This window comes from Alexandromys fortis, unplaced genomic scaffold, assembly GCF_014885135.2.
Source record: "Alexandromys fortis isolate MF-2015 unplaced genomic scaffold, M_Fortis_MF-2015_v1.1 scaffold_192, whole genome shotgun sequence".
Taxonomy (NCBI): Eukaryota; Metazoa; Chordata; class Mammalia; order Rodentia; family Cricetidae; genus Alexandromys; species Alexandromys fortis.
In genome coordinates, this window is record NW_026068071.1 from 70,076 (window position 1) to 95,099 (window position 25,024).

A 25,024-nucleotide genomic window follows, 5' to 3' on the forward strand; every position below is an offset into this window, starting at 1 on the left:
CACACACACACACACACACACACACACACTCCTGATGACTCCCTACTGCTAAGTTTATTTAACCTCTATGATTTTCCCTCTCCATTAAAAATAGAAATCAAGTTATACAATTGAGATCCATCTAATTTGTCATCCCTGATAATTCAAAAATACATATTCTTTCAATCCCCCATTTGGGTTTATCGTGGAAACCAGCTAATATTGATGCACCATGGTTACAGATACTTACAAATATCGGCACTAGTTCACAAAATAACATTAATTACCACAGATATCTTTAAAAAACATTTTACTTTGGAAACAGTATTTGCCATGCACATAAAATGTATTTTAGCAGATAATTGCCATCAAATGCAAAGAATATAATTTTGCCTGAGGGGATATTATTTTTTTCCAGTTATAAATTGACCATGTCCATGGATGGCAAAAATGTTCCTCTATTTCCCCACAGAGCCTTTCAATGGACCCTAGGGAAATGAGTAGGAGGCACTGAACAGCTCCCAACTGTCCAGTACCAGCATTTGGTGTGTGCTGCAGAGGATGCCGCATGGTGGTGACACAATTGGTTGAGAAGTTCTCTCTGCTTTTATTTCATTGAACTTTGGTACAGTTTAGTCAGAGAGACAGAGCTTGACCACTTTTTATGGACTACTGAAAATACTGGTACTTTTTAAGAGCAGACGTGAGGTTCTTCTCAATGGCATGCAGACACATCAGAGCCTACGTTTCTTCCTAGGCACTCTTCTTCACAAAATATTTTCTAGATGAGCTGGGGAAGATATTTGAATACGGATGGTGCCACAAAGAAAGAAGAAAGCAGCGAGCCTGCCAATGTCCTTTTTTCTGATTTCTATGCTGTATATTGATGATTTCCCACTGATCTGAGCAATGGCAGCTGTTAGAAAAATTTTCAGACATTCTTTTATTGAAACCTTTATGAAAAATTCAGGCAACCGGGCCTCTTGCCACATGTGACCACATTCTGCAAAGAGCTAGACTGTCTCCTTGAACACCCGACTATAAGCTACGTGATTGTCTGTGGTCAGAGCATTTTTCAGACACTGCCAAAAGTATGGGTGAGCCTGTGGATTTGAAGGCCACTCCAGGACAGAACTCCCACAGAGTCTCTTCCGGAGCTGAAGAAACTTAGACTTCTGCAGAGGCTTCTCCAAGAAAATCAAGATAATCACATCTACTTTTTCATCTATGAGCCTCTGATGGGACAGATAAAAGGCTACCTTAAAACTCTCAGTCTTTGCGTATTTCTGGGTCATCACAAACACTGTCTTTCTGCTGAGTTGTATGCTCTGGGAAAGATTTTCTAGAACTGGCTGTCCTGGTAGCCAGTCCCTTTCCTCTAGACACAAATTAAAATGTTTCTCTCTTGGGTCTTCCAGTTTAGCCACCAGCTCCTGCAAAACCCACTCCGTCACAGCTGAATTTTTAGTGTCATACACAATAAAAGCATCATAGCAAGACTCCATGGATTGCAGACGCTGGTAGCCCTTTATCTTGGCTTTCCAGAAATAGTAAATGTACCACATATCCCAGAAAAAGAGATGACTTGTTGTCATGACTACCATCAAAAAGAGGATTGAAGCAATGGAAACTGAGAACAGAATCAGGTTCGTGAGATCTAACTCACACGTATACAGATCCAGGGATATGACACTCTGACCTTTGTGTGCTCCTGGTCCGGCACAGGTCACTTCAGTGGCCAGGTGAGGAATAGTAACGTCTGTATGATTAACCCACCAGACAAACCACACAGCATCACAGTTGCACAGAAAGTGATTGCGATGTAAGAGCAACATTTCCAGATTATTGAGGATATTTTCTGGGAAGCTGGTCTTCTGAATGACCTGAATCTTATTTAAACTGAGGTCTAGATAACGCAACTGAAAAGCATCTTCTAGAAAGTAATTTGTCAATTGCTTGATATGATTTTGCTTAAGAATCAGCTTTGTGAGATTTTTGGAACAATCAGCTAACCTCTTAGGGACAGTTGTCAGCAGGTTGTGGCTGAGGTCCAAATTGTTTAGATGTTTCAGTAGCTGGAGTTTTTCCCAAGGGAAATGCTTGATACCATTTTCTGCCATGGAGAGGGTCTTTAGATTTGGTGGCATTCCCTCAAACACCCCACGAGGCAAGGAACTCAGCGAATTCCTGGAGATATCTAATTCCTGCAATTTCAACAGATTCTTGAAGAAGGCCAAGTATCTGTTATCACCGTCTCTCCATAGAACATCCAAATGGTTGCCTCTAAATTCCAGAATTTCAAGAGAGTCGCTTTCCATGGTCCTGCTGGCAGAGGTAGAGATGTCATTGTCATTCATCATGAGTTTCTTCAGAGACCGTAGTTTCTTGGTGAAGTTCAGCATGTGAGTAATTCCTTCTGCTTGAAAGTAGTGACTGTTGCTACTTAAATCCAGAACTACCAGCTTGTGGAGCTCCTCAAAGGCTGTGGAGTGGAGTAAATCAAGTCGGTTGTTGGAGAAGTCTAGGTATCGCAGCTCTCTTAAGGGCTGGAATTCGCTGCCATTAAGAGTTTGGCCAATGGTGTTTCCTGACAAGTTGAGGCATGTAAGGAATGAAAGATGTTGAAAATCAGAGGGCTTGATAAAAAATATATTATTTCTACTTAGGTCTAAGGTATGTCCATATTTGTGGCAGTCTTCATTCAAAGGTAAGTAAGTAGGCAACTCTTTGGTTTTGTTCCTGCAGCTCCGTGCATATTCATCATACCGGAAATAGTGCAAGGTCTCAAGGACCTGGGGCCCATGGCGGTCTACAGAAGTTCTGGCATTAGGACAGGAGCCAAGTTCCCTTGGCTCTTCAGAAGGGGATATTTTATTCATCGAAAGGTCTATGAGTTTGAGGTTTTTAAACTGTTTGAATATGTTGAGGTCAGCAATTTTTATGAAGTTAGTGCCAAGGTCAAGAACTTTGAGACTGGAAACATTGTGCAATGCAGAAAGGCTAGAGTTTTTCAGCTCTTTAAAGACATAGCCCTTTATATGCAGTGTTTTTAAGTTTCTCAGCAATGAGAGTGACTGTGGTAAAGTTATAGATGCATGGTAGACCTGCAGCTCATAATTGAAAGACAGATCCAACTGGACAAGGTTGGGGAGAAACTTCAAAAAGTTGGCCTCCTCAATTTCTTTGGCCAAGTAGTTTTGGGAGAGGTCTAGTTCTTGGAGGTTTCTCATGTTTTTAAACCATGCTTGAGGCACATGCTGAAGAGAGTTACTGTGGAGACGTAAAACTTTTAATTCTGTCAATGAACTGAAAGCATTGTCATGGATCTGCAAGGGGGAATTATTTTCACATGGTGTACACATATATGGGACATTGTAACAGCGAGGGCAATTTCCACTTAGGTCAAGAATTTGCAACTGGTTGAGGTTATTAAAATCGTCTTCTTGGATCTTTGTAATGATGTTGTTATAAAGATAGAGTTTTATTAAATTAGATGGCAAAGTGGTGGGGACAGCTGTGACATTGTTATCTTTCAGCGAGAGAACTTTTAAATTTTTCATAACAAGGAAAGCATCCTTTTCGATATAATAAGAAACATTGCAAGGATTGCGATAATAACAGTTTTGACCCAGATAGAGTTCTTCAATGTTGGCCAGTTCTGTTAGATTCTCCTTTGTGATGGAGAAGATATTGTTGGCCTCGAGGCTCAGAAGCTGTAAGCTGGATGGGAGATCCTGAGGTATCTCTAGAAGTTGGTTTCCATCCAGATACAGGGCTTTTAAGTCAGAGAGTCCACTAAAGCTTCTAGGTCTAATCTGAAGCCTTTTGGTACATACATTGACTTTGGACCCCAGTAGAATAGGTACACAGTTGCATCTGAAATCGATCTCTTCCAGATGGGTCAGCCTACGGAAGGAGTCTGGAGAAATGCTTGGTATGTGATTGATGGTAAGGGTGAGGTTGGTGGTGTTAGTGGGAATGCCCTCAGGGATTTCCGTCAAATGCTTGTCTGTGCAGTCCACAGCCACGTAGGTCATATTGCTATCTTGACTGACATCACAAGGTAGAGTTTTAGGAAACCATCGAGACCCAAGGACTCTAGAAACTAAGGTCATATTTAAAAAGATAAAGATTTGTCTCTTTAGTGTCCTTACTGGAAATACCTGAAAATAAAAGAAAGAATAAATTATTGTTATAAAATATACCGAGAAACAATTCAAACGTCCCATTTGCTTCCTCTCTTTTGGCAAATTATAAAAGTAAATAGCATAGATCTCTTTTGTTATAGTGTAAACAGCACCTCTGGCCCTGTGACTGTCCTTATCAAACACTAAAGTTTTCAATAAATTGGTTTTATGTTTCGCTTGTAGAATCTCAGCTCTCTAACACAATATCTTAAAGCATTTTTTCATTTATCTATTTATCTTGATGTGCACACACCATGGCAAGGCTGTGGAGGTCAGAGGACTTGTGAGAGTCTGTTCTCTCCTTCCACCTTGTGGGTTTTGCAGATCAAACTTAGGCCATCAGGCTTGTTGGCAAGTAGCCTTACCGTTTTAGTTACTGCTCTATTGCTGTGAAACTCCACGAGCAAGACAGCTTATCAAAGAAAGCATTTAGTCAGGTTCCTGTTTATAATTTCAGAGGGTTAGTCTGCTCATTATGGCAGGAAGCATGGTAGCAGGCAGGTAGGCATGACACGGGAGCAGTAGCTGAGAGTGTTCATGTGTGATATGTAAACTGCAGTCAGACTGGCACTGGCATGGACTTTCGAAACCTCAGAGCCCACCATCAGTGACACACCTCTTTCAACAAGGCCACGCCTCCTCCAGCAAAGCCATACCTCCTAATTGCTCCCAAAAGTTCCAATAACTGGGAACCAAATGTTCCAACATAAGCCTATGGGGCCATTCTCATTCACACCACCATACTTACCCACTGAGCCATCTCCCTTGCTGTCCAAAACAGTTTTTAAGATTCTATTTGTTGTTACATAGAGTGCTACAACAGAGAGGCAACAAACTATGAAATTTGGGGGCTAAGGAATGCTGAAATATATATATATATATACACTTGAGGGCAACAATGCACCAAGACTCTAGTATAGCTAATGCTTTCTTGCTAAGCCTTCCTTGGAATATATGCAAAAATGTTTCATGATTGTCAAGTCTCATAATATTCCAAGGACGAAAAGAAAAAAAAAACAATCCATTCTCTCTCTATTACAAATTAAGACACAGCTCAGCAATAGTCACGGATTTTCGTAATGGCTTCCAATTATTAAACATGTGCTTCTGCCATTTTGTAATCCGGGTCTCTCCTCGCATTCTTTTTGGAAGCCACTGCAGAAACCACCTGCAAGATGCTTTCTCCTGCTTTCCTTGTGCACTGGGGTTTGTTAGGATTGCGAGTTTGAGACACCTAGTTTGAGGGAAAAACAGTTACATAAACCTTCAGGCAAAGGATTGCTTCAAGCTGACCATGCATCAGGATTTGAAGGAGAGTGTTATCCTGCTTGGAGAAAGTGGAGCCCGACCTTCGAAGGTTCTTTGTGAGAGAATAGGGAGAGAGGAAGGTGTACCATTGGGAAATGGGTCCAGGATTTACTGACATCACCATACTAGATTAGGGAAACTTTTTTTTTCTTTTGTAAAATGAGGATGTTTCTGAGGAGGGTGTTTGAAACATCTCAAGGACATTCTCGGATAAGGGGCTTCTGGAAGAGCATCGGGTCTAGTTAGTCTGTGATGTATCTGTTGGCCACTTTTCCTGCCTATTAGCCAGACTCCTTTCAGGGCTTTGTTGTCTGGAAGAGCCCATTTACAGGAGGCTGAGGAGCAGAGAGATGTCAGGGGAGGAAGGCTGCAGCTGAGTGTGGCCTGTCAGCTTCCTATAGTGGCTGGGCTGATCAAGAAAGAGACTGTACCTGGAAGGCATGGATTCTACTATATACTTTGGAAAGGTGTGTATAGCATCATCAGGGCACTGCCTGGGTGAGCCATCCTCACATCAGCCACACTACTGGTAGAGTGGAATGTTTAATAGGACTGAAGGAGACCATAGTTAATCATTGTGCTAAAACTAAACTAAGGACCTCTCAAGCAAAATGGAATATATAGACACCCATTTCGAAAGGCAATACTTGTGAGCATTTCAATATAGCACCAGAGGTTTTCTGGTGATAAATGAGAGTCACTGAAGAACTCTGCTGATCCACTGGTACCAAGGCAGAATGGGTTAAAGTATGCATGGTCTTGCTCTTATGTTTCAGGAGTTTGTTAGTAGTCTACTCCTGAACTCTCTTTCAGATTTTCTAATACTTGTCCATGGGACGATGCAGTCTGCTTCTTTATGAACAGACTTCTAGTTCAACTATTGATTTTGTCCTGCCTCTGACAATCTATTATTATTACCATCCAACAAACCAAATGTTTATATGCCTAAATTCCTCTAATAGGGAGAAAACAAGCCACAAAATTTTCTCCATCTTTCTCTTCCCTAACACGGGATCAGTGACTCTCATTCTGTGGGTCGTGACCCATCTAGGGGTCATATATCAGATATTTACATTAGGATTCCTAACAGAAGCAAAATTACAATTATGAAGTAGCAATGAAATAATGTTATGATGGGGAGGGGCCACCACAACATGAGGAGCTGTATTAAAGGGTTGCAACATTAGGAGGGTTGTATATCCCACTTTGGCTGACTATGTTCCCACAATATCTATAGGCAAAAAAGCAAACCAAACAACAACCCAGTACCCCAAACATGAAACCTCCTTGCAAAATATTGGTTAAGGTAGCCTAAAGGATACAGGGTATTGATGTAGCCCATGGTTGCCTTTCAGGGGTTGAAGGAGGACCCTATTGCTGAAGACACCACAGACTTAGGACACCTGACAAATATGACTGAAGCTAGATCTGATATCAAAGTCTCTTTTTTGCAGTCTAGCTTCCATGGGGACCAGAAAATCCTATGCAAACTGCCAAGAGAGGGAAGCAATCAAACATCTCTACCCAGCTGCCCATGAATCATGACAATGACCAGCCTGGCAAGACATGCATACAGGTGCAATAAGTGGCAATCACATATTAATGGCAACCAACGGCTGTGTAATTGGACTAATGGACCACTCAACAGGAGGCAAATTATGCCTGGTGCTGAAAACCTAGCCAGCTTCCCAGGGATAGCAAAGTCATGGCTATTAGAAAATATCAGTGACCACCACTTATAGCTAGACAGCACAATCCCTTACAATATTTTGAATCTTATCCTTACACTCTCAAATAGCAGATCATTGTAGCTAGCAACCCTCATCAGAGAAGCTTCTCTTCATAGCAAATGGAGCCCATCACAGAAAATCAAAACTGGACACAATGCAGAGATCAACAGATAATTGGGAGCCTGACCCAAACTGCTACATTTCCATGACAGCTCCTGCATCTATGGCTCAGGGAACACTGCAGGAGAGAGAGTAGAAAGACTCTAAGAGTCAGAATACTTAAAAAGTCGGCTGTGAAATAGTCTTTGCCAGAAAGAGCTGCACAGAAAAGACCAGAACAATGGCAATGTTAACATGAAAGAGAGAAAATTGCCAAGAACTAAAGGTGACTATTGATTACTAGGAGAAGGAAAAGTAGCCTCTTCTTGTGATGAGTCCCTTATTGATTGTTTAATGCAAAGTTGTCAGCCTGAAAGCCACATACACAAAACAATCAAAATGAACTCAACAGGTTGTATTTTTATATATTTATAATACACATAGGTACATAACAAATATAATTGAAGAAAAAGTGGCTATCAACTTGAGAGTGGGCAGGCATGGGAGGGGCTGGAGGAGGAAAGGAGGAGGAAGTAGTATTGGTCTGTTTTAAGCAAATACATTTGTAAAAAGAAAAAGCTCTCTAAGGAAAGTCACAGACAAATGAAGTCAGAATTTCACTAGTGGTGGGCTGGTGTTTAACAACCAGCTCCCCCCACCTCAAGAATACCCCCTCATTTGTTAAGTCTTGATTTGTTAGCATTCTCAGTTTCTTTTTTAAAAAATAATTATTTGTATTTTATGTGTGGGTCTATGCCACATATGTAAGTGTAGCAATGCATGCCCACACTGCAGTAAGTACAGTACCCATAGAAGTCAGGAGATGCTATTGGATCCTTGCAAGCAGAGATACAGACAGATGAAAGCTGCTGTGTGGGTGCTGTGATCTGAACCCTGGTCCTCTGGAAGAGCAGATATTGCTCTTAACCACTGTGCCGTCTCTCTATCCAAGCATTTTAAATTTCAATCTTGTAAATATTGCCACCTGGCCTATCTTGGGCTACAAGGATGATGTTACTGAGTGATCAGCTGGGGATGGATGCATAGCATTACTCCTGTAATCCAGTATTTGTTGGGTCTAGCTTGCTGCTAGGCTTAAAACACACAGAGACAATGAATGTGAACTGCACCTCATGGTGCCGACATATTACAAACTCCAACACAAATTTAATCAGAAAGCCTTTCCACCTTCATTTCTCAATTCTCTCTACCACCTGCCCACTCTTCTCTACTGCCACCTCCCCTTTCCGATTCGTCATTTGAGCTCCTGTGGACTCTGCCCTGGCTGCCAACCTCCTCTTCCTGCTTCCCCTCTTCTCTAGGATTCTTTCATCAAAAAGAATCAGAGCAGTCAACATTGAAGCAGATCAACTCGAGGGATTGCTAACTGCCCATTGAATGAAATACAAAGTTGTTCTCATTGTTTTCATTGCTCAGGGCCCGAGTCTAGTAGCCTGCTCTGACCTTGAATCCTCGCTTCCCTTTCACTGTGTACCAGCCATCTGGTCTGTTTTCTGTTCCACATTCAAGCCAAGGTCATCACCATGTCGCTCTTGCCACCTGCTCTTTCCTTTTTCTGACATTGTCTTTCTCCTCTTCCTGTGGTCAGGTCATTTCAGCTTCTTTGATTTCTGCTCAAGTGACATATCTTCAGAGAAGATCACCAATGATCTATGTACCCTCCCATGTCATAATAGTGATACTTATAGTACTAGTAGTTAACTTAAGGCAACACTTATCACAGGCTAGGCAGCACTGAAATGTTGTGATCTTTACAATGCCGTCTAGAGATATACACAAGTCTTCAGTCTTTTATTTAAAGAGATTAAGAGTAGGAAGGTTTTTTGAATTTTTGATACTTTGGAAAGTAACATGGTATTGCATGATACCTATTAAGTCCTGGGGGCAGCAACTCCTAATTTAAAACATAAACATTTCTGCTACAACACACAGGGTTTTCTACTCTGGGTGGGATTTAAACAAGAATAGGTAGCTTTCTAGTTTAGGTTAAGATTCTTCTTCACATGGATTCAGTTATGTCTCATTGCTATGGAAGTGATTTGGGACTCTATATGGGATCTCTATTTTGTGGATAAGTCAGCTGAGACACAGAGGAGTGTCTGTGTTCTGTATCAGATTTAATGGCACTTCACACAGTGAGATTTTCTTGCACGTAACTAGTGCTCCATTGTGTTGCTAAATACACAAGTGAAACAATGGACACATGAAGAAATTAATGAATATCAAAGTAAACAAAATACTTTTTTAAAAAAAAAAAAAGACATATTTCCTGGTTAGATGGAAAGATGGCTCAATGGTTGCTCTACTAGAGGATCCAGGCTTGATTCTCAGCATCCCCACGACAGCTCACAGCTACCTATAACTCCAGTGGTAGCTTATCTTAGACCCTCTTCTGTACTCTGTGGGCACTGCACACATGGTGCACAGTCATACATGCAGACAAAACACCTATACAAATAAAATAGATATAGAGTAACCAAGGGTCTCCTTAGAGAGTTCCTCACTGTGTATACTCCCACACTCAGCATAGGTTTCCTTCTATCTCTTTTATTTGCCCAAGTCTTCCTCGTGGAAAAGGATTAAGAAGTCCTGCTTCTGAAATGCCCCGTTCAAACCCATCCTCTCACGTCCTGTTGTGCTGATTTTACATGGACCTGTGGAGGGTGTCCTGGATTATGAATGAGAAGAACTGACTCCTGGTCCTGGTTTTGTTGTACATTACCTGTCTTTGAGCCAGATCCTTTGTTTAGGAGACCTCCCACAAGACAGACCCAGGAACAATGTAGTGCACACCATGTACCGAGCCTACACCTCGGAACCAACACAATGGGCACAGAGTAGACTGTACTTCAAGTGTTCCTTAGCTAGTGATTGCCCCACGTATTCAGTGAGAAAAAAAATTATGGGCAAATATTAGGATTCTACCTTATTAGCTACTTAAAAAAAATCACTGTGGCAGCTGAAGGGGGGTGTGATTTCTTAGGGCTTGCAGTGACGGTGGATTTCAGTTCATCACAGCTGTAAGTGCATCTCAGTCCATGTTGGTGGGAATACCAGGCCACTAGTCATATTGTGTTTGCAGTCAGGAATTAGAGGGGATAAGAAGTGGGGTGTTTCTATAAAATCTCAAAGCTCACCTCCTAGGGGACCTACTTTCTCCAGCAAGGTTCTACATCCTTAAGGTGATACTATCTTCCAACACAGAACCACCACCTAGTGACCAACCCATGAACTTGTGCTATACAATTCATGCCCGAGCTATAATATCTACTGACTCACATACATTCTTCCATTGCTGGTTATGGATTAGTTAATAGAAAATACACAGTTTGTGCACTTAAGAACCTCAAAATGTAATGGAGTGAGGAAAAACTATGCAAATCTAAAATACAGTGTAAAACTCCATTAGTTTTTCCAAACAAGATGCTGGCCCTTCTGTTATAAGTAGTTTAAACACTTGTTGTTCTTATTCTATGGAATTTTTTTTTTTTTTTGGTTTTTCGAGACAGGGTTTCTCTGTGGCTTTGGAGCCTGTCCTGGAACTAGCTCTGTAGACCAGGCTGGTCTCGAACTCACAGAGATCCACCTGCCTCTGCCTCCCGAGTGCTGGGATTAAAGGCGTGCGCCACCATCGCCCGGCTTCTATGGAATATTTTTATATTGTCAATTCCCTTAATTATTCTCAAAGTCTGAAGACATCTTTTTCCCACTTTTCCATCTGACAGTGACAAAATTCGCATAACAATGTGTTAATTTCTCATAAGTACCCAGAAATCAGTAATTTAGAGCCACCATGTCAGCTCTACTCGGTGAAGTAACAAAAGAATGGATTTAGATATTCCGGATCACTCACTCTCTTGTCCTATAACCACAAACACATATTTCTCATTTGCACCATCAAAGTTGGCTGCCAGCAACAATGTCCACGTTAAGAGAAATCCTGTGGAAGTACATGGAAAGAAAGGGAACGATCTCCATTGTTTAAGGACAAGTTTCAGAAGTTGAGTGAGTGTCTGCCTTCCTCTAACATCCTGTTGACCCGAACTTGGTAACATGACCTCATGTATCTGCTCTGTTAAGAGTAATTGAATTCTGTCTGCACACAGGAAAACCCAATTTGAAACTATAGGGTTTAGAAATAGGTCGTGACGCATGATAGAGCTTGAATTGTGGAATGTTGCCTTGGTCAGGCCGTGGAGGCTGAAAAGCTAGTGGCTCACGTGATGTTGCCATGCATGGACACTTGATAGAGCAGCTGTGTGTGCCGGGTTGGAAGGCAGGATATGTGCAGACGATGTTCACTCTTAGGGGGAAGGTTTGGCAGTGGTCACAAGGACAGGGTGTGCAGGAGGCTTTCTCGCTCTGGTTTGGCAGTTTTGCGTGTGAAAAAAAAAACCCAACTAAGACAGAAGGTGGCCAGTCTTCAACAGGACTGGAAAGAAATAGAGCTTTGTGAAGAGAGATTTTTGTCTTTCTGCTCTCCTGAGTGCAAAGTTGATTACAACTTTCTTTAATTTGGAACATGGTCAAGTGGAAAAAGCCAACTACTTCACCACAAACAAAGACAGACATAATAGGTAGAGAAAGGAGCGCCTTAGAGGAAATGAATGTCTGCTCACACACATTGTTTTTAAGTGCTTTCCATTACGCATTGCTAGCAGACAATGAAAGCCAGTTCGCGGCAGAAATCTGATTAAGAACACTGTCTTGCCTTTGACTCACACAGCCTCGGGATGGATGATCCATTTGAGAGAGAAATACAAAGCACAGAAAGAAGCCAGGAAAGGGAGTCCTTAGGCTGCAAATGGTCTGGAACTGCTCTAATGTGATGGCCACAAGTCACTTTGTGGCTATTTCATTTTAAGTTGATCAAAATTCAGTTTCACAGTCACATTAACTGTAATTGAAGCCCTACCCGGCTTGTGGCTACTGTAGTCCAGGACACAGATGCAAGACAGGTTCATCACTGCAGAAGGTTCTGTGAGACACGGGTCTAGACTAGGAGTTGGCAAACGTTTTACATGAAGGCAAATATTTTTGTGAATTCTGAGTCAGCCTAGGATATAGTGTGAGACCTGGTCGCAAAGAAACGAGTGCAAAAATAGATACTTGACAATAGTCTCATTGTGTAGGTTTTTAAATAAAGACAGCGTATAACAGATCAGAATTACCAGATCCAGTGTTAACAAAAAGAGGTCATGGAACAGACTGAACCTTCGGGTCATAATGTGCCGGCCTCTAGATCCAGCATTGCCGCGCACCGCGCCCCCATGTCTGCGCTCTGTGCGCTGGCACCCAGTTCGCGAGCTTCGGGGCAAGGGAGCTAGAGGTTAAAATACACAACACACACACAGACAGAGAGACAGCGACACAGGTCATCCTTGAATTCCCCGAGAATGTCCCCTTTATTGTGTTCAGGGGCAGATTATATAGAGATAGCCACGCCCCAGCCAAACCCACCAGAAACCACTCTCCTGCCATCAGGAACTCCTGAAGGTCTCGTGCTCAGAGCAGCTGTAGGCACTCAGATCAGGGGATTACAAGACATTCAGGATCTGGGGGCTCACTGCTCCCAACACAGCATGACACTAACTCTAAGCACATTCAATCCAAGTTCACAGCGGTTAAAAAGAAACGACTCCTCTTGCAAAGCCTAGAAATCTATTCATGTCGCTGATTTCAAAATGATGTCCACTTCCCAATTCCAAGGAGTGGATTCATTTCCAAGAAAGAGAGTAAAAAGCAGACGTGTCATAAGGTGTACAGGATGGGACGGAGGTGACCAAGACTCAGATCTTGCTCTACCACCTATTTCTCATACTAACCCCATCTCCCCATCCTCTCCATATCAGCGGGGAGCAAACACCTTTACATCCCCAAGCTATGTTTTGTCTTTACATATACTCCATTGTAATGATGCCAGTCAGTCACATGATGAGTACAAGGGAAACATTTGCTAAGGAAATCAAAGCTTCAAACATTCTCAAAATCCCACAAAATCTCCACATTCTATTATCAGAACTAGGAAGGCTTTTGCCCCGAACATCAGATTTTTCTGTGTGTGTGGGATGGTGACTCAGTGTGCTTTATCATGGCTTCTCACCTGAGTATGGGTGAGGGAATCTTAACAGGAGCATGGGTAACTTACCAGTCTCTACACCACTAAGGAAAATGTCTCCCCTTTTTTCACCAACTACTAACCGCCTATCCATCCTCAGGGGCGGGGACTGAACTCTTTCTGCCTCCAGGAGGGAATATTTATGAATCTTGTGCAAACTGAAGATCAGATTCTATCAAGAGTACAGGGAGAGAGATGAAGGACCTGGGGCCTCTAAAGGAAGGGGTTGAGCGCAGCTCGGAAGTGTCACAGGAAGGGCATGGAAGAGGATCTTCTTTAGGACTCCATCATTATCCCTGCTTCCAGCTCTATCTTTTTGAAGCTGAAACTCCAGTGAGAGAGCACGGACTCCAGCTGTGTCATCTGGTAACAGGTAGAGCCAAGCAAAGGCTACCAGTACACATGTCCTGTGCTCAGTGATTGAGCGAGCGCAAGCAGAATTGGCCCTTAGAGCATTATAAAGCTTCTGAAACTTCTCTTAGCTTTCTGTGGGGGCTGCATTGCAAGCCTGGTACTTGGAGACAAGCGGCCTGCAAACTTTGCACTGAGACTCCTGCCAGCAGGAACCTGAACTGGAGTGTGAAAGCTGGGCTCTCAGCAAGCAGCTGAGGGGCGGAAACGCACTGTCTGGACAGAGCCTTTCTAAATTTGTAATTAAAGGGAAAGCGTGCTTTTCTGAGACTGCCCAATGCAAAAGATCGTTTGGAAAGCAGGTTAAAAAAATAGAAAATATTTCTTGATTATCATGGAAATTTACCTTTTTTAAAAAACACTGGGAGGGATTTGTCTCAAATACATGTCAGTTTCAATTAATGTGATTTTCAAATTTAAAGCCAAGTCCCTCTGTCTCTGTCTTTGTCTCTGTGTGTGTTACAAATCACATTGTTTTCTTTTGCTTGCTTTGGGGAGGGGAACAATGAATACTGAAAGACATATATCTTTCAGTAATTCCATTTCTAAAATGGCATAGTACCCGTGACATGGGCCTAGCTTTGATAATGAATCACAGCTAATTGCACATGCAAATGTACTGGGTAAATTTGGATGCTTAATTAGTGAGGTAATTATGGTTGAAGTGGAAATACGCAATTTTCTATGCACAGGTGTTTCTATTCTCTCAGTAAATCACCTCATTTGCTAAAATGGAAAATACAGAATTCATGTGGCGCAGCCACGAATCATTTGTATGCATATGAACACACTCTCTCTAATGGTTGCCTTTTATTCTTTTTTTTTTTTTGGTTTTTCGAGACAGGGTTTCTCTGTGGCTTTGGAGCCTGTCCTGGAACTAGCTCTTGTAGACCAGGCTGGTCTACAGAGAACTCACAGAGAGCTAGCTGCCTCTGCCTCCTGAGTGCTGGGATTAAAGGCATGCGCCACCACGGCCTGGCTCTGCCTTTTATTCTTAGCATGTGCCAGGTAAAATAGACAGATCATTTGGATAACATCACTAATTCTTCATAAGGAAGTTGAAAAAAGGCACATAAATATGCCTGGTTTACTGAGGAAGACCCAGAGGCCTGCGAGGCAATTGCAACCTCAGATGCCCACTCAGTTATGATCGATCATCTGCAAGTCACCTCATGTAGTTACAGTAAACCCACTCAACACAACTTGTGTTTGTATTTTTATTAATTTCCTTTTGGATTAAATTATTCCTGGTACTCTGATGTTTCAGGTTCGTTTTATTTACTATTGTCTGGGGGAGAGGAGGAGGAGACTTTTCATAGGAACAATTTGCAAGTATTTAAAAAGTATTCAAGCCAGGCCCAGTAGTGCAGGGTTATAATCCCACTGTTTGGGAGGCTGAGGTAAGAAAACCATAAGTTCAAGTCCAGCCTAGCAAACTTAGCCAGGCCCTGTCTCAAAACAAAATCTAGAGCAGAAGACTGTGGATGTGGATCTGTAAGAGAGCTTGCCCTGGGTTCAATTCTTAGTACTACATCAAAATTAAAAGAAAAAAAAACTATAGAAAGTATTGTTTTGGATGACTCAGATTTGAAAGGGAAAAATAGAAAAACTTCTTGGCCTCAGCATTTCTTAGGAATTTCATTCTCTGCCCAGAAATGCTGCCTTAGGCATTTTATGAATTTATAAACTAAATTCCACTTTTTAAAGAAGGGAACACTATAATCATGTTCTCACTCAACAAACACTACTGGTAATGGAGTCAGTGTTAGACAACATAGGAGGGTAGGAAATGAGTCAGGTCTTCATCTCTACCCAATTAGGAAGGAAAGGCCTCCACTGCTGTCTTGCCCAAAACCCATCTGTTTCTCTAAAGAAAAAAAAAATTATATATTAATGATACATAATAGTGGGTTTCATTATGACATTTTCTGCATTGTATAATTATTTTGATTATTTTTACCCCTCCTACTCCCAGTGATCCACCGTCCTTCTTTCATACTTATTTATATATGTATGTGTGGAGAGAGCTGGCTACATCTTATGCACAGAGCTCTCTTTGCCTCAGGGAAATCCATGTGAGGGGAAAATTAGAGGTTATGGGACAAGGGCTGCATGCACTGCTGTTTGGCTACCCTTCAAACAGAAGCCAGAACAAACAGGTCTTCCAAATTGCAACAACCTCTCTACTCAGGTGCATAGTTTGTAAAACTGCAATTTTTTTCTTTTCTTGGGAATTTCATACATGAATGCAAGGAAATAGTAATCATATCCATCCCTAGTTCTCCCCTTGAACTCTATCACATCCCTTGCAGCATGTCCCCTCTTGATTTAATGTAACTTTCTTTAAAAAAAAAAAAAAAAAAAAAAAAACAGTAAATCCAGTTCCACTGCCTATATGGTCACGGTGCCAGGATATGCGGTTCCAGCTGCTGTAGGAGAAAAGATCTCAGTGCTCTTACCCAACACGGTACTCGGCATGCCACAAAACCACCCTTCCTGGGAAGATGTGTTATAGTGGTTTTTTTTTTTTTTTGGTTGGATTCGAGACTTGTTCCACATGAGGTAATTTCATGCCTGATACTGTAACCATGGTCTAATAATGCTCATGGCTGGGGAGGCCACACTCTCTTGTGTTGAAGTTGCTATTTTTATCTTCCTAAATGGTCATGTTGCCAAATTGCCTTGCAAATATTCATGTTTCTACTCATAGACTGCTGTTGCTCTCAGCCTAGATCAGCGAAGCTTCTGCTTGCAGTGGGCAGCGATCAGTTCAGAGGTGGATAATTGGCCAAAGTGATGAGACCAAGAGCACAGAGGTACAGCTTTAGTGGTAGGACCCAAACCTGAATTCAGATCTGTACTGGCTGCGTTTGTGTGTCAATTTGACACAAGTTAGAGTCATCACAGAGGAAGGGGCCTCAATTGAGGAAATGTCTCCGTGAGATCCAGCTGTAAGACATTTTCTCAAATAGTGAATGATGGGGGAGGGCCCAGCTCACTGTGGGTGGTGCCACCCCTGGGCTGCTGGTCTAGGTTCTACAAGAAAGCAGGTTGAGCAAGCCAGGGGAAGCAAGCCAGTAAGCAGTTCCCCTCCATGGCCTCTGCATTAGCCTCTAGAATCCTGCCCTGTCTGAGTTCCTGTCTGGACTTCCTTCAGTGATGGACAACAGTGTGAGAGTATAAGGTGAATAAACCCTTTCCTCCCCACCCTGCTTACTGGTCATGTTGCTTTACCACAGCAAAAGAAACCCTATCCAAGACAAGACCCAAACCCTCTTGATTTTAGACCACCATGAGTTTCCTACTCAACATTCACAAGCATAGATATATGACTAGTAATTGCAAGCAACCGTTACCAAATTGTACCCAAATTCATGCTTTGCAAATAGTTATTTTTAGCTTCTAAACATTGCTCATGCGTGAAGTGTGGCTGTAATCTGAGGCATGGGGAGGAGATGCATGTCCCTGGGAACTATTTGATGGTGAAACATGAGGAAGTAGAGTTGAGCGATTTGTGTTTCTGCGGCTTAGGCTTGCCTTTGCAACTCATCGTACACTGCAGGCTGTTCTCAAATTCTTGGTAGCCATCATGCCTTAGCTTCTTGAGCAACTTCGTGGAGTGTAATGGTGGTCTAAACAAATGAATTTTACTCTTCTGGAGATGAAGTTCTCTAGACACCGAAACATGCACCTCTTCCAAGTTGTTTTAGAAGTTAGATGGTTAGTTTTACAGAGAAAGAAAGTTCAGTCTATATATAGTAAAGGAGATCAGGGATGTGGGGGTGGAAACATGACCATAAAAATATGGTGGCTTAGACAGGCACCCTCAAAATTTAACCTTTGAGTCAATATTTGTGAAAGGAAGAAGATTCCTACATAGATATTAAAAGGAAAAGCATCCAAGACAGAGAGAAGCACCTTCTACAAACATTCCAGCATGGAGACATTGTGGAGCAGTCACACAATAGCCAAAGAAGGAGTCTAAGGAAAATAGAAGATGAAGTCAGAGAGGGAGCCCAAGGCATATCCAGCCTTCTTGGGATGCTGGTCTGTGTTGTGAGTGGGATTCAGAGTCACTACATGTTTTGCAGATGACTGGAAGCAGATGTTAATCTTTTAGAGAACAGAGGATGAAGGACAAATGGGCAAACATGGAGACAAGTGCAGATGCTGTTAAGGAGGGAGGTCAAGCAAAGACCAAGATGACAGTGCTGGAAGTGATGAGAACTGGCTGTGTACCCAAGAGACTTTGAAGGTACAACGATTTCTAAGTTCCTAGAGGAATATAAAGTATCGAGCAGCACACACGTTTCGAGGGATTTCCTGTCAAGAGGAACAAAGACCTAGCCAGCAGTTGTTTCTCTCTTTCCCACACTCTTTCTCTTCCTACCCCCTTTCTCCCCACTTTGGAGTCTAGTAAAAAGTCTTTCTGTACTACAGATAGCGTATTACAGAGATCACAAGGAGAGGAGCCCCCACTGCTCTGGACCCGAAGCCGTCAAGACTCCTAGGTAGTTCAAAGCACCATGTCTGCCTGCCTCTGCAGAAGAAAGTCAGTGTGAGGATTACCCAGCCAAACCCAGGCAACCCCTGACCCATGACAGGAAGTAGCATAGACTTGTCTTGTTTGACGCCTTTCCTTTTGGAGGTAATCTATGGCTCAGGGATAGGTAATGGTACAGGGTGCAGGACCGAAGACTGAGGATGCCCTAGATAGGTCCACAAAGGGGAGATAAAAAAACGTTCTCTTTTAATTACTTTGTTTTCTTAGCGGAATGGCAAGCAAGGTAATTAACTAAGAGTAGATGTTGGGAGTTGAGATGCTCAAGTTTAGAGAGAGAGGAGTGAGTGGAGAATTGTCCAACAGACCATGAGCTGAACATAGGAGGAGGTATATTGTAAAGGACAACTTGGAGCAGTAAGGACACTCCAACCTCAACAAAACTGACATTTTGATGCATTAAACCCCATTTTAGTCTTTAACACACACACACACAATTTTTGCACAGCTATTATGGATTAGATGATTGGGTTGATTTCATAAAATATCACAGAATGGAATTCAAGTTGAGATTCACAATTCTCCTTTTTCTTCCTCTCTCCCTCCCTTCCTCGCTTTTTCCGTCCATCTTACTCTTACTTTCTCTCTCTTCCCTTCTCCTTTTTTATCCACCGACTCAATCAACTTCTGAGAAAGCCAGCACAGTGGACCTCCTCTAGGCTACTGCAGGTCACTTTTCAGAGCCTGGATTTCCTTAACTCAACTACTTCTGCGACCTCCTTTCAAAACCCCAGAGCAGAATAAATTTAAATTGCTTGTGTCTAAAGCCAATGGTGTAATTCACTTGCAGGGAGGGGAGGAGCAAGCAGGGAAAAAGACAGAGGGAGGGAAGGAGTGAAGGAATTCAGTGAAGCTGTGGAAGGAACCCTGGGGATTTTACACCCCGTTGGGGAACTTGTGGCTGGATGGGCATGGGTGATCCAGAGGTGACGGGAACCTGGCTGGAGAAGAGAGGCACATGGAGTAAGGGAGGAGGAGGAGGAGTGGGCAATCATTGTTGGAAGCCCTTGAATTTGACCTGGACTTTTGGCTAAGTTGATATGACACCAAATGGTGTGCGAATGAGATTTGTAAGAAGCAAATCTCCCTAGGAGTGGCCCAGGAGCCGAGAATAAGGGAAGTTGCTGTTTATAGACTGAGACCTTGCTAGACATTCCCCTAATAGATTTATGACCCAATATCTTCTTTTCCTGAATTTTGAAATATTTCTATTCATAGGCTAATCTCTGCAAAAAGGTAGATTCCATGGCTTAACAAACTCCCATTGCACAACAAAAAATAAAGTTCATGTCCAAGGATGTAACCGTCTTTTTTAAAAAAGCACACTCATTTTTCTTTTAAATCATACACTCTCTACCATTTCAGCTTCAGGTTTGAAACTAAGAAAATGAAATGATGTACGGCCTTTAGCAACTACTATCTTTTACAGTCATCAAAGGCCACAAGGCATTAAACGGAGGCAGCCTTCAATTTTATTATCTCCTTGATTTCCATAAACCACAGAGTGGAAAACTGTTTCTGCACAGAGCATTTTAGACTTTGTAGGTCATACACCTTCTGCCACCATTTCCTTCATTGACTAGTTGATCGTTATAGTCCAAAAGCAGCTGCAGACATGAACAAAACCACTATTTTGTGAGCACAGAGATTTAAATTTAACTTTGAGGTATAGTGTATTAATAATTTCCCTTGATATGTTTCAGTTATCTACGTGTTTGTTTAACAACACTGAGGATTGAACCCAATGCCTTTGTGCATGCTAGGTAAGTACTCCTCCACTGAACTGCATTCACCTCTAGTAAATAACCTCCCATCCATTTTCATATGAACAACCCTAACTAAGTGGGCTGCACATGGAAAAAAAAAGATATACAAGAAAAAAAGGGGACTTGAGGAGGTGTGTTTCACTGGAGTGGGAGGGAGATGAGAGAGGGCGCTGGAGGGGTGAGTGACTAAAATTCGTCTGCATATGTATGAAACCATCAAGAACTGAAAATCACATGTATGAAACCATCAAAAACTGCAAAAACACGGAAAGACATTCTTAGTTTTTGTGGTTTACAAAACTGACAGCTTGGATATGGCCACAGTTATTCAAACTCAGCCATAAACTTTTGTGAAATTATGAGATAGAAATAATCTATTTTGGGGGTGCAAAGAGGCTGTCTGATTAATCTGGAATGATATGGTGTTTTTTAATTCCACCAAGAGCTTCCAATTTCTAAAATAATTCTATTTAATTAATGTATTAAATGCTTTATTGTCCCTTTATTCAACCATGAAAACCAATAGCTGTAGTTAAAAGTAAAATGTTTCACTTTTAAAGCTAACTGTTTAGCCACTGTCATCAGTTTGGTATTTTTCCTTCTAATATTGATTGACTTTACATCTATTTCATGTAGTGAGGAACATGTTAGTAATAATCAGGGCTTTGCCAGAGGGGAGATTTGGTTTTAAATCCTGAGTCTGCTATAGAAGAACTCTGACTTTCAGGTAACACTTTACCTATAACTGCCCATTTATAAAATAAATATAATGGGAGCTGAAGACATGGCTCAGCTGTTACAAGCACTTACCACAGAGTTCAGTTCCCAACACCCACACCAGATGTCTCATAACTACCTACATCTCCACTCCCAGTGGGTCCCACAGCCTGTCCTTCCTTCAACAGGCACCTGCATGCACAGTGCACATAGACTCACGCAGCCACACACACACGCTAACATAAATATATAATAAATAAAACGAATCTTTAGAATAATTATAATTCAGGGCTTTTTTGTGAAATTAGAGTATATGACACTCTTATTTGTAGAAACCATAACTATAGATTATCCAGTGTTTACTAAGCATCCTGCACTTGTCTCGTGGGTGCATTGAAAATATCAGTAAATTGAAAACTAAAAAAAAATCAGTAAACATACAGATTTTACGGAGTTCTACTTTGCCTTTTAAATTAACATTACACTCTACCTTCTTAAACAATTCAATACTCTTGATTTGATGATTCTATAACATTTCACTTAATAAGTATCTCATAATGACCAAATCTTTCCCTCTCATGGGACTTGAGCTGTTTCCTTTGTCTTGTCGCGTATATTTCCTTTGTCTTGTCGCGTATATCATTTTGGCAAATAGTTCACCCCCCACATGGCCATCCTTAACTAGATATTCTAGAAGTGGAATTTCCAGATTAAAGCCTAATGACATGACTATTGCGAGGACTGGGTATTTTCTATGTACTTTTGGACCTTTCGGACTTCTTTTGAAAATTGGTTTTATGATTTTTCTTCATGGCCCAGCACACCAGTTTCCCCTTAGTTCTTAAATAGAGTGATATCATAAGGAAGCCCATATGTGTTGAGTATCAGCTGGGTGAAAGCACATATCAGGCTTCGCTCGGAAGAACAGAGCAATCTTAGAGCCCCAGTTTCAGGCGTTGGCCTGCAGGGACCATGTCCTCAAGCTCCTGAACCTCTGAAGGCCCAGTTTCTTTATCTGAGCCCCAGATCAGCTTTGGAGTCAGAAAAGAGTGCATGTGGCTTGGCTTACAGTAAGTGGCCAATGAATTCAATTTTGTTTTTCACCATCCTCTTAGCATGCCACCCTTAGGGGGCAAAGATAGATGTGGGCATGTGTGTGCATTAAAAGAGACATCTGGGTTTCTAGGAAATGAAACTCAAAACAGTTGCTTCCTTTGTAGTAGTGTGGTCCCATGGGTAATGCTTCATTAGACTTTAGAAATTGAGTTTGGGGCCAACGTGATGAGCTGGAAATCACAGTGCGCTGCTAATAAACACTCCTTTATAAAGTCTGGCGTGGGTGAAAAACTCATTTCAGAAGAAGCTTTTCCTGATTTGCTTTGGGCCTACCTCATTACCACTTGCAACGGTTTTGAGCGAATGTATGGTTATTTGCATGCTGCTGTGGCTCTGTAAGATGCCTATAAAGATATCATAACGCTCACATGGTTAAAGAGACTGACTTCCAAAAGACTGAGGGGAAATGGGCAGAATCTCCCAGCAAGGCATTATCAGACTCTCTTTGACTCATTTTCAGCCAGGCTTCTCTAAACCCTAGGCCTCTGGGTGGATTTTTGTGGCCATCTTTGTTTTGCCTGACTGGAGCAGGGATCGTGCTAAGTCATTGCATTGAGATCCTACCCTTGTTTATGATTACACTCTCACCACAACTTCCCTACCTCCTGCCCCCATCAGGTCTCGTGGCATCTCTCACTCTCCTCATTTCCCAGGAGACCGTGCACCATCCTGGCCTGCCTCCAACAAGAACTCTGTCAAGCCACTTTAGTTAGAACACCCCCCCCCCCACACACACACACATGCCTGAAGTTTCCTCTTAGTAATTTTCCATCCACTGGTTGCCACCCATCCTATGTTTTAAAGTCCCACTTGTTCTGGCTGTGTACAGAATTGAGTCCAGGTGCATCCTGGGGCCTCTTCCCCTGGTCTGCTAATCCTGATAATCTCATTTCATCTAATCACAAGCTCTGGGCATATTTCATAGCAATAAAGCATGGATAGGGGCCCCCAAATCCTAGTTATATGTGTCTCCCGACTCCACCCTTTCTGTACAGTCACTCAGATATGGGACAGTCACAACATATGGTAGAAAAAACACTGCATTAAAATCACTTCAGCAACCTATATGCCTTAACAGATCAAACTGGAGACTAAAAACAAAATCCTCAATTCAAAGATCTACTCTTGCTCGCTCCAGTATGTGTTTAACTTGTGTGGGAAGTTGGACAGAGCAAGCAATAACAAATCTGAAATTATGAAATACTACCTTGATTCATCTTGGTTATGAAATCTTTCAAAGTAGCCTCTCCGAGGAAACATTCTGGCAAGGGTTTTGCTCCTGCGCTACATCTCAATCCCTAAAGAATTTTTAAATATTATTCTCCCCAATTGGGTTCAGTTCTCACCACAAGATTACCAATGGCAAATTCAGGCTCCGGTAGCTATGCTTACCATTTTCAGTTTTCCTTCAAAATGTGGAGGAGACCAGAGGCGGAGATGAACCAGGATCAGCCTGAGACGGAGCCAGTGGCGTCAGCTGTGAGAAACAGAGACATCAAACATGAAGCTTCAAAGGCAGCAAAAAAATATACTGTAGCTTAAAGACATGCTGGAAACATTGTTTAATAAATGTGATGTTGAGAATACTTAGTTATTTCCTTGAAGTTAGAAGCAAGGACAGACTCCAGGAGACTGTTTCCAATCTTACTAAAAGTCTGTCTTCGAGGAATTGACATTTTTGGACTACAATATTATTTGCCTTAATTCTAAAACATTTTTTTTTGCTTATGACTTGGATTCCTTCCCGCCCCTTCCCCACTCCCTTGCAACAGCACATCCATCTACTTACTTAAATTATCCACATGTGTCGCAATGCTTAAAATACCTTTCTTGTTGTCATGGAGTGGTTCCGTATGTGGAGTCTTCTAAGAGAGAGAGAAGGCAACAGGAGGCACAGACTCACAGAGGCTCTGAGCTGCAGGTTCTGGGATTTCCAAGTATAAAATTGAGGCTCGGTAGTAGGAGGGGGGCAGGAAGGAGCATGGCTATTTAAGCCACCCCACACATGAGGTTTGCAGAAACACTAGGTTCCTCTTATTTCTATCACCAGACTTGAGGTAACATCTCCAAATCCAAATAACCTTTTTATACAAATCTTTCTTTTCATTTATAGCAGGGATTTTTAACGTTGTCACTATTGATTGGTTGATGTGTGTATGTGTGTGTGTGTGTTAATGTGGTATTGTGAAGGTACAGGTGCATGAAGGCACTTGAGGCCAGGGGAGGTCTTCAATTGGCCCACTCTGTCACTCTCTCCCTTATCCTTTTGAGACAGTCTCTTACGGAATCTGAAGCTAGGCTGGGGTCAGCCAATCCTAGAAATCCCCCTGTTCTCACCCCACAATGCTGAGATTAAAGAGGTTATGGCATAATCGCTACATTACTAGGGTTCTGAGAATTCAAACTCAGGTCCTTAAGCTTGTGCTGCAAATTCGCTTATCCACTGAGCCATCTCCGCAGCTCACTATGGACATTTTTGACTGAATGATTTGTTGTTTTATTGTGGGATATTTGGTGGCATTTTGTCTCATCCCACTAGAGGCTAATGGCACTGTCTCTTTCCACTAGTGACAACTACGGATACCCTCAGAGACTGTAGAGTATGCCTTCATAGGCTGTGTGCTTTAGGTTGAGAAACATTGTCTTAGAAACATCTTCAAAACAAGCCTAAATTTACCTTGCTTTGTCTTTGGCCCAGTTTGAAGGGATACTGGTTTTTGAATGGCAGAAAGGCTACCAGTTGGGTCACTCACTTTAGTTTTCAAAGGTCAGCCATACTTGCAGTCAGGAATCATATAAAGAAAGGCTAACTTCTCAAAGTGTGGTCCTTTACTCTTTATGGAAACCTTTTGTGGACACACTTAAATCACGGTAGCTGTGTTTAAAGTTATTTAACACAAGTATTTCATCAAGAAAGAAGATGCAGAGAACAACATGTGGAAATCAGCCAATAATGTCAAGGGTTGATATGCTGGCCTGCATTGGTACCCCACGTTAGCTGAGAAAATACT

General features: G+C 42.0%; 1 protein-coding gene across 2 annotated transcripts; it reads right to left on the reverse strand.

Moving 5' to 3' along the window:
* Positions 1 to 278: 278 nt before the first annotated feature.
* Positions 279 to 23,941, reverse strand: Tlr7 (toll like receptor 7). Of its 2 annotated transcripts, none has more exons than XM_050121047.1 (3): positions 23,839 to 23,941; positions 23,406 to 23,490; positions 279 to 4,142 (listed from the first exon to the last, which is right to left on the reverse strand). In XM_050121047.1, exons 2-3 carry the CDS (start codon positions 23,406 to 23,408, stop codon positions 993 to 995), a joined length of 3,153 nt encoding a protein of 1,050 aa, XP_049977004.1. In that variant the 5' UTR covers positions 23,409 to 23,490; positions 23,839 to 23,941; the 3' UTR covers positions 279 to 992. The 2 variants fall into 2 exon arrangements, with proteins under 2 accessions (XP_049977004.1, XP_049977003.1); XM_050121046.1 differs by having other exon boundaries at positions 23,803 to 23,926.
* Positions 23,942 to 25,024: the final 1,083 nt, after the last annotated feature.